The following is a 15,139-nucleotide window of genomic DNA, read 5'->3' on the forward strand; positions in this document are numbered from 1 at the left end:
AAGTTGTTTAAAAATTTATAATAGATTATACTTGTTCGTGGAAACCAATCTGGAAAGCATAAAACAGACAGAAAAAACAAGTTGCTTTAATCCTCCTAGCCTAAAATCATTGTGAACATTTTGATAGCATTTGTATTCTTGCTTTTATATTATGATTTAATATGTAAATAGATTTGCTTTTGTCTTCAAAAAAATATCGTGTTTGCTGAATAGGAAAAATGTTTAAAACTCTAGTATTGTGGAGTAGGTAAGAGGGTAGAATTGGAGCCGACAGGCAAAAAACAAAAAAAACTGTACAAAAAACACAAAAGCGCACACACACATACACAAAACCAAAAAAACTGGTACAGTAGTCACCACTCCAGAAGTTCTTTATGTCACAAGGTATCACAAACATCGCCCAAAAGTACATGACAAGAGGCTCTATGAGCTAGCTAATGCTGTATAACACGTCTCTAAAATTTAGGGGCTGAAGACAATAATAATCACTTATTATCTCTCTTGCTTTCTGTGGGACAGGAATTTGGGGCTATCTGGCTGGACAGTTATGGCTCAGGGTCTCTCATGAGGTTGTAGTCAAGATATCAGCCGGGGCTGCAAGTTGTCTGAAGGCCTGACTCCAATGTTGACTGGAGGGTGGAGGCCTCACTTCCTCTCCAATAGAGTTTGTCCATATCGCTGTTTTAGCATCCTTCCAGCATGGCATCTGGCTTCCCTCAGAGTGAGTGGTCCAAAACACAAAGGCAGAAGCAGCATTGTTCTTAATGGTCCAGGCTTGGAAGTCACACATCATCATTTCTGCTATTAATGTGTGGGTCACTAAGGCGAGCCTTGATTCAGTATGGAAGGGGACTCCACAGGAGAACACATACCAAGAAATGAAGATCACTGGGTACTCTCTTGAAGGCCAGTTACCACAGAGGCCACAAATTCAAGAGTTCATTCACAAACCAGAGTTCTCGGATGCTTTTATAACTTTGGTTGCACATTTAGGGATGTTTTGTAGGCAAGCCGACTAAAACTATAGATACCATAGAATGTAAGACTGGGAAGGGACCTTAGGAATCAACTTTAACATCTTTATTTCTCTATGAGAAAATGGGGGCTCAGAGAGTATAAATGCCCGATTCCATGTCTGCACTCCCTGGGTGGGCTTTCCTACTGGCTTTCAGGGACCCTTGGGGACCCGCTCTCCTGCTCCCAGAGAGAATGCCTTCTGCTTTGGCCATGAGCATCAGAGTGGCTCACTGTCCCTGCACCGCACTGTGGATTTGTGGACCTGGACTGTGTTCGCCTAATCCCTGTGCTCTCTTGCTTTTCCTGGTGTCTGGTTAAGCAGGGTCAGCACCTGCCTGATCCCGAGAGGGAGGGAGCACCTCAAATGTTGCCTCCAGATGCCTCCCATGCCTCAGCCTATTCTGGCCTTGCTGACTCCTCCGTATGATACGGACCTTACCTTTCTCAACCACCCAATAGTCAGATTCCAGGAATCCCAGCCACTGTCCTCGGTTCAAGGAGCAAGATGGGGCCCTGAGTAAAGGGGCTTAGGCCCAACTCTCAACATCTCAGATTTTGACTCTACGACAGTTGAATAATCTACAGGTTTTAGCTAAATGCATCCAATAAATTACCTCTATTCCTATATCTATGAAACAAAGTTCAATGCTGGATATCTTTTTCCAATGAAAAGGATGCTAATATCAAAAATAATAATCCATATGCCTTTTTATGTTCTTGAACATGAAAAATCCCAATTTCACTTTGTAATTTCCTTACCCAGTAACAATTAATCCACATTCTTGGCTGGCATCCAACTCCTTCCAATTTGGAATTGCTCCTTATCTCTTGACTTCTTTAAACTCCCCAACTGTGTCTGATTTTGTTCTGTAGAGTATTTGTGTTAATACGAGGAAAACTAACAATAATAATGATGATGATGATAATAATGACATAATAACAGCCACTCTACTTACTATGTATCTAAGAGCAACTCAACTTACTATGTATCAGACACCATTCTGAGACTTTATCATATTATCTCATTTCTCTCAAAGCCATTGTACAGTAGGTATTTTGACTCTCATTTTAAAACAAGGAAACCAATGCTCAGAGAAGTGAAGAATGTGCCCAAGGAAGGTTACATTTGGTATAAGGAGTGGAGCCAAGGTTTTATCCAAGCCTGACTAACTCAAGAGCTATACTTTTCGCGGCTGTAATCTATTGCCTTCCATGACTAGTTTTCTCAGGATCAACATGGGATGATCAAGAGCAAAGATTTCTCCAACAGAGACCTCATTTTAAAATCTAATTCTGCCCATTTCTAGTTGAGTAACTTGGGGCTAATTATCTAATCTGTAATCCTCTTCATCTGTAAAATGAGGACAATAATTCCCTCCTCATGTGGTTTTAGTAAGGTCTTAAGAAGAAAATGCACAGTGCTTTATTAGCACATAGTCAACGTTCAGTTAAGAACAACTATTTTAATTGTTAACATTTTTATTGGCTTCACTGTACTTTTTTTTTTTTTTTTTTGCAGTACGCAGGTCTCTCACTGTTGTGGCCTCTCTCGCTGCAGAGCACAGGCTCCGGACACGCAGGCTCAGCGGCCATGGCCCACGGGCCCAGCCACTCCGCGGCACGTGGGATCCTCCCGGACCGGGGCACGAACCCGTGTCCCCTGCATCAGCAGGCGGACACCCAACCACTGCACCACCAGGGAAGCCCTGTACTTTTTTAAAATAAATTTATTTATTTATCTTTGGCTGAGTTGGGTCTTTGTTGCTGCACGCGGGCTTTCTCTAGTTGTGGCGAGCAGGGGCTACTTTTCATTGCGGTGCGTGGGCTTCTCATTGCGGTGACTTCTCTTGTTGCAGAGCATGGGCTCTAGGCATGCGGGCTTCAGTAGTTGTGCCTCGTGGGCTCTAGAGCGCAGGCTCAGTAGTTGTGGTGCATGGGCTTAGTTGCTCCGTGGCATGTGGGATCTTCCTGAACCAGGGATTGAACTGGTGTCCCCTGCATTGACAGGCGGATTCTTAACCAGTGAGCCACCAGGGAAGCCCTTCATTGTACTTTTTATTCCATGCAAAGTGCCTATTAATTTCTCTTGTAGATTGCTTCCCTAACTGCACACCAATTTCAAGTTCTGGAAACCATTATGCACTGATTTGTATATATAACAGGGGAGCTTCACAGAAATAACAGGAAAAGAAAATTAATTTCAGAAACAGCAGTCCAAAAAAATACTCAGAGGATATTACAAGTGTGGCATCCTTCCTGGGTTTTTCATTTTCTCTACCTTCAGTTTTTTTAAGGGGTCACTTCTCTCCTGATGATCATATCAGCTGCTTCCCTGTGACAGGAAACAAACTAGTATTTCTGTCAAATGAAAGGAACTCTCTCCCATCTCGGTGACCACTGCTTCTCCTTCTCGCATGCTTTATCTCCTTCGCCTAAACTTGCCTGGTCCATAATTTACAGCCTGACTGGCTCGGCAGGAATGGTTGCCTTGAGGCCTCGGAGACCTGACTGTGCGTGTGGGCTCCCCTGTAAAGAGGTCTTGGAAAAATCTATCCCAGCTGCCATGTGGTGACACCTAGTACCGTCTGTGGTGACAGCTGTCAATGGTGCTATCTTTTCATCTCTGCCTCTTCCTGAAGCTCAGTCTATCACTTCCAACAGAGTACTATGTGTTTAAGCATCTTCTTTCCTACTGTGGTGGTGTTGTTTTTATGTCTTCTGGGATCATCTTAGAATGTATTTAGGGCTATAATTCTGGGCCCAAAAGAACATAATCTGGTCAGGGAGTGCATAGGTAGGTCTTCATTTAATTAAAAGGGGGGCCCCAATAGCACAGTTATTGTTTACTGCAGGGGGTTTCAGTCTGGAAACCAGGAGTGGGTATAGCAGACCCTAAGCCCACTTCCCTGACTAGCTTTATAGTCCCAGAGAATCACCAATGTCCTAGGTAAAGCTGTTCACCTCTCAGAGGCAACCTAAAAAGGAAAAGACTGGGTCTTTGTTTGGTTTTCATTTGATCACTTCCCTCAACATTAATTGCCGTTTTCACAAATCTGGATCATTACTAAAAAAAAAGCCACCATGTAGAAGTCAATGGGGAACTTACTGGTATCATAACCAGCCACCGAAGCAGAAGAGAGAGTAAGGAATCAGGTTTGGCAGGGCTGGGGTGGAGGTGGGAGAGGCAGAGGGTGCAGCGGAGGTGTGGAGCCCGGCAGGACTTAGAGGAATACCAAGCAGGATTAGGAGTGCTGACCCCACAGGCTGCACTCACCGCCTCAGTCCTCCATTCTAGCCCTCATCCTAGGCGGATGTGTGGGACAACATATCACCTCTATCAGGGTTTGCCTGCTCTAGGTGTTTCCAATAAAAGGAGTGTGGGCCACTTTGGGGCCAGGAGCATTGAACCCAGGGTGGTAGCCTGTAGGCTACAGTGATGGTTTCTCAAGTGTGGTCCACCTGCTAATTCTACAACTTGCTGGCCTCTCCCAGTTTACAAGTCAGAATCTCTGGGGGAACGTGAAGATCATTCCTAAGTACAATAAAATGTGAGGATCACTGAGAGAGAACATACTGCAAATCACTAATCCAGGTAAAATTTTCAAGTATCCATTTTGCACAGAATAATGGCCTCCAAAGATGTCACATCCCAAACCCCAGAATGTGTGAATATGTTAAGCTACGTGGTAAAGGGGTATTAAGGTTGCAGATGGAATTAAGGTTGCTAGTCAAATGACATTAAAACAGGGAGAGTATCCTGGATTATCCAGGTGGGCCCAAAGTAATCCCAAGGGTCCTTAAATGAAGAGGGAGGCAAAAGACAAGAGGCACAGAAGGTGATATGAGTATGGAGTCGGCCAGAGTGATGCAATGTGAGAAGGATTCAACTCACTGATGGGACAACATATCACTTTGGAGAAAAGGAGCCATGAGCCATGCTTCTTTGGGGAAAGGAGCCATGAGCCAAGGAATGCCAGCAGCCTCTATAGAAACTGCAAAAGGCAAGGACATGCATTCTCCCCTGGAGCCTCCAGAAGGACCACAGCCTTGCTGACACCTTGATTTTAGGCCAGTGAGACCGGTGCTGGACTTCTGACCTCCAGAACTGTGAAATAATAAATCTGTGTTGTTTAAGCCACTAAATTTGTGAAAATTTGTACAATAGCAATAGAAAACTAATACAACTCCTATCCATGATAAATGCCTGTATTCATGATAAATGCCTGTATTCAATGATATGGATAGATGTGATATCACAAACCATACAGTATGGTTTCTGAAAGGCATGGAGTTTAAGGGACTTCCAAGAACATGAAGAAAATTTCCCCTTGTTAAAAACAGGTCATCTTTCCAGGCTGAATTTATCTCCTCAAGATAGCTGTGCTGGATATTGGGATATTTACTTGGTTGCTTCTGAAGATCCAGTCTCTACTCTGCTCTGTGCCCTGGTAGGCAGATCTCTATGGACCAGACTCCCTTGCCCTTTGGTTTCCAGCTGGGTTCCCCCAATGGGAGGTACCAGCAGGAGAGTCTAGAGGTCACTCAGGTACCAGCCTTGCACTTGTACAACCGTGAGAGTGAGTCTCTCCTTAAATTTTGTGCTCTAGGCACCCTACTTGCCTCACTCAACAGTAACAATGAGGAAGAAATATGTAAGGGGTCCAGGAGAAGCCTTCCCAGAGTGGGTGACAGCCTGAAAACTGCTATGAGCTCCAACTATAAAGTATCTAGAATTCCTCCCCATTTCTTATATGCCTCCTTCCACCCACAACTACCTGGTGAACTGTCAGAGGCCATGGCTGAGAAAGTAGAAATGAAAAATTAAGAAAATACGATCCAACAATACCAAGAGAAGCAATTTAGTTCAAGCAATTTACCCAGTCATTATATATGCAGTGCTGTTATATGCAAATCACATGCAAATATAAATACTACCCTCCATAGGAGGGTAACCTTTTTTTGTTTTCTCTGGCTTCTAAAGCAAATTCAATTTGGAAAATAAAAATAGAAAATTACCCCGTGTTGGGATAAAATTTGTTTATGCATCTCACTACCTCTTACAATAACCCCAATAGTATCCATAAGCCTAAAGTAATTTGTTCCTGCTGAAGAACTGTGTGACCTTGACGTGAGCTAAACAGAACTGCTAAAGTACAAGCATATATGAACCTGTGTCTGTATGGATGTGAGAAGGTAAATAGCCCCCTCATCCAGGAAGCCATCCTGGGTCACTGGTCCTCCCCACCCCTCCCCTAAAGGCCCACAGAGTGAGTTCAATTCTCTCTCCTCTGTACCCCCACAGAGCACTACTCAGTAAATGGGTATTGATGCATGAAGGAGTGAGTGTAAGAATGATAACTGGCACAGCAAAATCCATAGACAGAGCAGCCAAATAAGACTACAATTGACTAAATTTAAACAGGCTTAGACATGCATCACCTGTGAACTTCAGGAATCTCCCCACTCCTTGTCCTTCCTTGGCTCCCCAAGGCCCAACCCTGCCCTCAAGTATTTTTAGAACAAAACAACAAAAAGATAGGAAGAAGACTGTGGCAGGAAGAAGGTGGCAGCATTAATATTCTGAACAAGGCTGCAAGGAATTTAAAAGCCGGACCTCCCCCACTAACGTTTGTTTCCTGCACATAAACAGGAACACCACGCAGAGTCACTGGCACTTATTTTTAGAAAAAAAAAATCTAAAAGATTTAAAAGAAAAGAAAAGCACCCTTAGGTTGGTTGTAGACCAACGTTTCTACCTGAAGCAACAGAGTCAGCTCTTGAGCATCAGTGTCCTGTGAGGGCGCTGTTGCAGGCCTACCTGAGCTGGAAAGAACCAGAAGAAAAGGCTGCTGTTGTAAGTCTTATTCACAGTGATGTAGCCGGAATAACTCGTCAAATTCCATCCTGGGAAAGGAGCCACCGAGCTCAACCGTCTCCCTAGTGGGGGAAAAAAAATTTACCCGAGGATTAGACAAATAATAAATACGGGGTGAGCCATCTCCATCTTGGCCAGACTTCTCCCAGGGGCCAGGTCTGGAATGAAGTGATCAGAAAGGCTACAAGGGGATTGGTATAAAGGTGTTTACTGGTAGCAGCCTGCCCTGGCCAGTGCCACATATTCAAAATTCACCATTTAGCCAAGGGCAAGTGACATTTTAAACCTTGTTTTTTGGTTCATATCTTATGAACTATAATAAGATTTTTTTTTTCAGAAGAAAAGAAAATCACCTATCCTCAGCTCCACTCTAAAGAGTAAACCAAGGTGTTCACATGGGGCTACCTGGAAGGCCAAGGCAGGATAAAGTCACCTAACCACAAAAGGTGGGGGTGGGGGGTGAAAGAGAAATAACAGCTAAGGAGCTCTCAGCCTGGGGGAGGCCTGTGTTCTCCACACTCTTCTTGTGGTGAAAGCAAAGGGTCTGTCACTTCCACTAAGGGAAATGGACCGGGCATGTGGGGAGTAAGAATAACTGGGGCTGGCTGGGGAGGGTGGGGAGAGGCAGGCAGTGAGACTGTGGGTGATCATGTGGCTACTCAGAAGGAGCCAAATAGGACAAGGGGCAGCTGTAGAGGGCAGAGGTCCTGGTTTTCTAAGGGCATCAAAAGGACAGGGACAGGGAGGAGGAAAGAGGGAATGCTCAGAGAGGTGAAGCACCCAGGAGTAAACAATACTATTATCAATAGAACTAACACCTATAAGGCCACTATACTAAGGGCTTTACATTACGTGATAGGTATAATTATTATCTCCACTTTACAGATGAGAAAGCTGAAGCACAGAGAGGTTAAGTAACTTGGCCAAGGTCACACAGCTAGTAAAGGAGAGCTGGGATTTAAACCCAGAAGTCGGGCTGTGGAGTTAGCCCCTGCCCCTACCCTGCTACACTGCATCTCAGCTAGAGAGTTAGTCAAAAGGTATGAGAAGCAGGGAATGGAGGGGGAAGCAGTGATTAGGAAAGGAGTGGAGAAGGAACAGTAAACAGGTAGGAAGCAGGGTGTGGTGGGGAAGTCTGGGTGAAGAAGAGTCCTTTAGGGGGAACAAAGCAAAGTGTCCCCAATAGAAACAAAATTGTTCAAGAAAAGCTACTTAAGTCTGAGACTTATTAAGTTGGAGACTGTTTAGTAGACAGTAGGTAAGGAAGCTCGATCCTACTCATGTGCCACCAACTAAAGATGTCTTCAGTGGGGTACCAGAGCCCATGGGCCCTGGAGTGCTAATTGACATCTCTTCCCAACTCGGCGTTCAGTGACAGCACAGATAGGATGCAGGAAGCCATGGTGTCAATGTGCATACTGATTTGTCCACCCTGGGCTTTGTGTGAGGATCAAATGAAAACATGCATATGACTCTTGAGCACAGAGATGGACATAAAATAAGGGCTCAGGCAAAGAGAGGGATGATTCTCATTAGCCTGTGGGCCACCCCAAGAATAGTCTAGAAGACTTTGCCTTTTTGGGGCTCAGTCCAGTTCCCCTAGGAAAGATTGTCTAATCCAACCTCTTTACCTCTTTCCCATTCTCTTCCCAATGAGATCTATCCCTCCCCACCAAAAAAAAAAAAAAAGGCAAAGAACAAAGAAAGATTTTAAGGGAAAGAAAAGGGAGATGTTTCGGGGAAAGTGGTATGGGCCTGCCCTTCCCATCCCCCACCCTTCCCTCTTCCCATCTTTGCTTCCACTCTCAATTAGCCCACAGAAAGATCACCTCCAGGGCTGGGCAGCCTTTAAAACACTTCTTTTGGCCTTTTTTTTTTTTTTTTAAATTGAGGTGTAATTGACATACAACATGACATTAGTTTCAGATATATAACATGATTGAATATTTGTATATGTTGTGAAATGATCACCGCAATAAATCTAGTTAACATCCGTCATCACACACAGCTACAAATTCTTTTCTTGTGATGAGGACTTTTAAGCTCTACTCTCTTAGCAACTTCCAAATAGCAAAACAGTATTATTAACTACAGTTCCCGTGCTGTGCATTACATCCCTGGAACTTATGTCTTTTGTAGCTGGTAGTTTGTACCTAAAACACTTCTGAAATATTTTTCACAAAACTATTCATCTTCTCAAAATCCAACAGAGATCCCCCCCAAAAAGGAGGGCAGAGAACCAAAGGCTGAAGCGTTGGGAATGAGTGAGATGTGAATCCCAGAGGGCTAAGTGAGCATTTGAGAAAGACAGAGAAAAATGAGAAAGGTCAAAGTGGAATGAGAAAAAGAGAAAACATATAACAGAAAGGAGCTGGAGGGAATGGACTATGGGAGATGGGGGGATTGAATCAATCTATCTCTCTTGAGACCAGCACAACACAAGGTCCACTGGCCTGCTCTGAAAATGACTCAGATGCTTACCCAGTCCTCCCTTTCTGAGCATTGTAAAGTTGTTTCTCTGCTGCCTTATACTGACTGGGGTATACTTTCTACCTTCCCTCCTGGATCAGGGGCTATTGGGAAGCAGGGAATTTGTCTTGTTTATCTTTGTACCCCCAGGAACACAGTATGCTGATTTATACACTTAAGACATTCGATACACATTTGTTAATGAATAAATGTGAATGAATGAACTAAAACATGACACACTGGCAATGCACTAGGATTAGCTTATTTCTACAAAAACCTCCTAAGGCAGGCAGGCCTTATTAAGATCTCAAGAAATTTAGAAAAACTTTTCTCTGCCCCACAAAACAGTGTTTCATCCTGTTTTAAATTTTAAATTTCCTTCAACTAAACCCCAGTAAAATAAAAGTTCTTTCAACTAAATTGAGTTTTTGCATTTTCAAATGTCCCCAATCATCCTTCTAGAATCTATTAATGGAATGTGGAAAATAAACTCCCAAGATGGAGGAGTTTCTTTCTTCCTGGAACCGTGACTCATAATACAAATGTTGAAAACAGTTGAAAAAAGGAAAAAGGTTTTCTTTGAAGCGACTTCACTTCCTACTTGTTATTTACTGTGCTTACCAGTGCTTGTAATAGTAACACTTTCAAAAAAATTAGAGTATGACCAAAGAAGGGCTCGAACCAGTTAATCAGGCACTTCATATTTGCAAAGACTTGCATCATCATCAGCATGGACAGGACACTACCAGGCCATAAGTAATAATAAATTAAGACCTAATAGCAAAATATTCTTTAAAGTTGGTGAAAAGGCAGTGTCTGGAAACATGCTAAAACTGGCCTCCTACATTCATTTTGTTTCAGAGAGTGAGGATTTATTCTAGCTTCAGAGAAAGCAAACATGCAATTACAGTTACATAAAACTAATCCAGTTAGTTTATGTTGGGGATTTTCTAAAAAATTAAAATTTCCCTTGTCTTTTTGTGAATTACTGTTTATCTCAAAAATGTTCCATTACGGTATTAAGACTCATGTTCCTAAGATTCTGACAGACTTGATAAACAAAAGGGATTCAGCGGAGTGAGCTGACCATCTGTCCAGAGCTTCCTGAACTTTCAGTAAAGCGGATGAATACAATTATCCTTAATTGTGTTCTCAGGACTGCAGTTGAATACCCAGATGTACCTGATTTTGGATTAGCCATTTAAAATTCTGTTCAAAGATTTTTGAAAGAACTTTAGAAAGTGACATTACACCAGATTTAATATTTTAAATGTTGTCACTCCTCAGATGGTGATCTATCAGGCTTAGCACAAAAAAGGACAGAAGATAAAACTATCTCCCTCAGAATCTTTCTTTACTACTGCTGACACCCATGACCGTGAAATGCTTGTAGGCGAGAAATCCAGGAACGGGAGGGATGTGGACAATCTCTCAGGCAGATTTCTCTGTATTCTTTGCACTTGTTCTACCAGATGTACGATTCAGAGACACCATGGCCATGTTGCCTTAATGCTCTGTTTAAGCTGCCTTACTCAGTATGCACAGGTCCTTTCTTTTCTTTTCTTTTTTTTTTTTTTTTTGCGGTACGCGGGCTTCTCACTGCTGTGGCCTCTCTCGTCACGGAGCACAGGCTCCGGATGCGCAGGCTCAGCGGCCATGGCGCACGGACTCAGCCGCTCCGCAGTATGTGGGATCTTCCCAGACCGGGGAACGAACCCGTGTCCCCTGCATCGGCAGGCGGACTCTCAACCACTGCGCCACCAGGGAAGCCCCACAGGTCCTTTCTTATTTGCCCAAATCTTACCCTACACCCTCAAGTCTGGTCACATAGCACAGTGTTTCATACCTCAGGCTCTGGAGTCAGCAGAGATAGGTTTTTTTTGTTTTTTTTTTTTGCGGTACGCGGGCCTCGCACTGCTGTGGGCTCTCCTGTTGCGGAGCACAGGCTCCGGACGCGCAGGATCAGTGGCCATGGCTCATGGGCTCAGCCACTCCGCGGCATGTGGGACCTTCCTGGACGGGGGCACGAACCCGTGTCCCCTGCATTGGCAGGCAGACTCTCAACCACTGCGCTACCAGGGAAGCCCAAGAGATAGGTTTTAATTCCAGATCTGCCACTTACTACCTTTAAATGGTCCTGGGCAAGACACGTAATTTCTCTGGGCTTTAGTTTTCTCATTTGTAAAATGGGAACAATAAGCATTCATTTTTCATTAGAGTTGCTATAAGGATTAAAAGAGCTAATTTGTGTAAAGCATAACACCTGAAACATAGGTCTCAAATTTAAATTCTACAAATATTTATTGAGTGCCTATTACATACAGCCACTGTGCCAGGTACTCGGGATACAATTACTACTAAATGTTAGCTATTTATTGCTATTATTCTTACTACTACTACTACTACTACTACTACTACTACTACTACTACTACTACTACTACTACTACTTTCTATCTGGATTATGCCAACCAACAGGGATAGCTTCCTTCTAAAAATTTCCAGCACGCCTTCCTCAAATGTAATACTTTAGAACTTTAGTATGCATTGCCTGATTCCTTAATTGTTTCATGCGTGTGCATCTGGTAACTCCAAAAGAGGACAAGCTTCTTAAACAAAGGAAAATAAATTATAGCAGGTGAATTACAGAGCGCAAGTCAGAAAATTTGGGTCTTAGACCCATCTCTACTACTATTACCTGTGTCCCCTTGGGCAAGTCATGTAAAATATTTGAGTCTCAAATTCCTCATCTGTGAATTGGCAGGGTTTGGTTATGAGTATTTAACTCCTTTTCAGCTCTAAACGAAATGATATGCTTTGATTTACTGTGAATAAACATAATCTAAGTCATCAGTATCCATGGAAGCCAAAAGGAAGGCATATGATCCAGTTTGGTGGATTTGGGTTAATGATATTTTGCCTCTTCATTTATGCCTAGTGATATCAGCCTATGGCATTGGGCTACCATCTTTTCATGACTTTTCTACATCAAGCAAAAATGAGTCTCTAAAAAAAAAGAAGACTACACAGCTTCACTACATTATCACTGACTATATTATCCAAGTTTTTCATCTTTTCTTAGAAAAGAGATGGTGAAACATGGAGCCGATGTATATTTCAGACAAAGATATATGAGCAGGACTCCAATGCACCCTTAAGAGGGGAGAATATTTTAGTTTTAACTCGAACCAAAGACAAAAATGATGACAGCCTATTGACTATGAAAACTAAAGAAAAGTTGCTTTATTTTAAACTTCCAAACAGAGTATATACATTTATTTTAGATCTTTAAAATGATCATTTCCCTAAAATTTCCTGTTTCAGTTCCACATTCCCATGAAATCTACCAACTTATCAGCCTCATAAGCATTAACTCTGCCTTCCCACCTGTGACTAAGGATAAACTCTGAAGTAAACACCAAGATCTCCATCCATGGATGCTCATCTCCTTCAAGAAAATGTTCCACAACAGACGTCCCACCCCAATCAACTTTCCCCTCTCTACTGGACTACTTCCATCATTATCTCCTACCCTCCGTACCTCTCTTCCTGACCCTTCCTGACTCCATAACTCCCTCCAGCCACCACCCCATTTCTCTGCTCCCTTTTACAAACAGCTCTGCCTATATACCAGTTTATAGTTCAGGAGTGTCCTGAGGTCCAGAAAGATTACATAATTGATCCTACACAGTGATTTACCTAAGCATGAAGAAGCATTAAGGGCAGAGGCACGTCATAATTTTTAGTCTCTGTGGACATCAGAAGACACTTTTTTTGTACTAATAATAGAAAAACCCACAAACTCTAAAGAAAAGCCATCAGCAAACACTAATATTTAGAGAGCAATTTACAGGTTATAAAGAGTTTTCACATGCATTTCCTCATATGATTCTTTTAACATCCCTGAGACTTGGGTGGGTTGTTTTTTCTCATCTTATTAATGAGGAAACTGAGTCCTAGGATGTTCAGGTAACTTACCAGGCAAAGGGGCCCAGCACAGTGGCTGTGAGCTTAGACTTTGGAATGAAGCTGTCTGGGTGTGAATCCTGCATCTACCAGCTGGTGTCTGTATGACTCTGGCAAGTAACTTCATCTCCTTCTGCTTTAGTTTTCTTGTGTGTAAAACAGATGCACTTCCTGGCTTGCTGCGATGCTAAAATGATTTTTATATCAAATGCTTGGAAGCAGTAACTGACACGTAGTAACCAATTGTAGACAGGTTCTATACTAGTTTTATAAATAGATATGCAGGGACTCAACCACTGGTTAATGTGACCCTGATGAACTTTCATTTTAGCTCTAAACTCTGATACTATATGACACCAAATCATTAATATTTGAAATAAAACAATTGAGTAAAATACTAGAATGTATTTTGGATCCTGTGAGACAACTGCTAAAAAAAACCCCAACTGTTGAAACTATACCAGTGGTTTCTGATTTAAACTTACCTTCTGCAAACTTCCCAGCTTCAATATAAGGAGTTAGAAATAATGGCTGTCCTGGATCTCCTTTATGTGGTGTGGAGACATGGGATTTTCTGTATAAGGAGCGAAACAGCCCATCACCACCAGGGCTGAGCACCAACACGGCCAGCAAAGCAAGCGCCTTCCACATGGCACCAACTGTTCTGTCTAGACCTAGGATGGAAACAATAACATTCCACAAATAAATACAGGGTGAATATTTACCAAGTCCCTTTACACGCAAGACATTCATTTAGTTACTCAAAGAAAAAAATATATAAAGCTCTTTGCTAAGTACCTTAGATACAACCTAAATAAGATAGACCCAATCCTTGCTCACCCTGAAATTAACAGTCTAATGGAAGGCTATTCAAGGGATTTACAATGCAACTAAAGAAAAGATTTATATTTCTAGAACTGTGGTCTGGAAAGTAAATTTGATGAAGGATTAAATGAAGCATCAAGACAGCAGGGACTCTGTAAATAGATCATGAAATGAGTGGGAGAGACAGTCATCTGCTACAGGCAGAGGACTGAGAACACATTTCAGGCCAAGAGAACCTAGGAAGGCCTTACCAAGGTCGGAGGTGAATAAAAGGTGGGTGGAACTCAGCTAGGCAGAAGAAATGGGGAAGGCATCATTGGTGGCAGGCACAGCTTGAGAAAAGGTGAGACCTGAGTTGTCCCTGGGCATTTTGCATGTGATTTCTGGTCACTTTTCTATCTCTTACAAATCACTAAACTTTGCATCCAAGAACAAAACAGAAACAAAGAGAGAGGGAGGGTCCTTCAACAATTTTCAGGCCCCTGCCCCTATAGCTAGCTGACAAATGAACTCAAGAGTTAGACTTCAGGGCCTCCCTGGTGGCGCAGTGGTTGAGAGTCCGCCTGCCGATGCAGGGGATACGGGTTCGTGCCCCAGTCTGGGAGGATCCCATATGCCGCGGAGCGGCTGGGCCCGTGAGCCATGGCCGCTGAGCCTGCGCATCCGGAGCCTGTGCTCCGCAACGGGAGAGGCCACAGCAGTGAGAGGCCCGCGTACGGAAAAAAAAAAAAAAAAAAAAAAAAAAAAATTAAAAAAAAAAAAAGAGTTAGACTTCACACTTCATTAACACAAAGCTTTCCAAGGATCTTCCACTCTGATGTTTGCTTAGAGTATTCATCTGAGCTGATAATAATAATGGCGTAAAATTGTACGGTGATTTCTCTAAACCTGTAAACACATAAATTGTATTTACAATGGGCTTTCCCATGTATTTTTAGCTGATTTGAACATCCTAATAAACCAAGCAGGAAAGCAAGGATTATTATCAT

General features: G+C 42.7%; 1 protein-coding gene across 1 annotated transcript in view; it reads right to left on the bottom strand.

The window, feature by feature from the left end:
- The window catches only part of CPVL (carboxypeptidase vitellogenic like), a 101,323-nt gene extending 87,399 nt beyond the window's left edge, over positions 1–13,924 (bottom strand). Inside the window, 1 exon segment of the mRNA XM_060108548.1 lies at positions 13,811–13,924. Within this exon segment, the coding sequence (XP_059964531.1) occupies positions 13,811–13,924 (114 nt within the window).
- Between the last annotated feature and the right edge of the window lie 1,215 nt (positions 13,925–15,139).

The sequence above is a fragment of the Mesoplodon densirostris genome, chromosome 9, assembly GCF_025265405.1.
Source record: "Mesoplodon densirostris isolate mMesDen1 chromosome 9, mMesDen1 primary haplotype, whole genome shotgun sequence".
In the NCBI taxonomy this organism is placed as follows: Eukaryota; Metazoa; Chordata; class Mammalia; order Artiodactyla; family Ziphiidae; genus Mesoplodon; species Mesoplodon densirostris.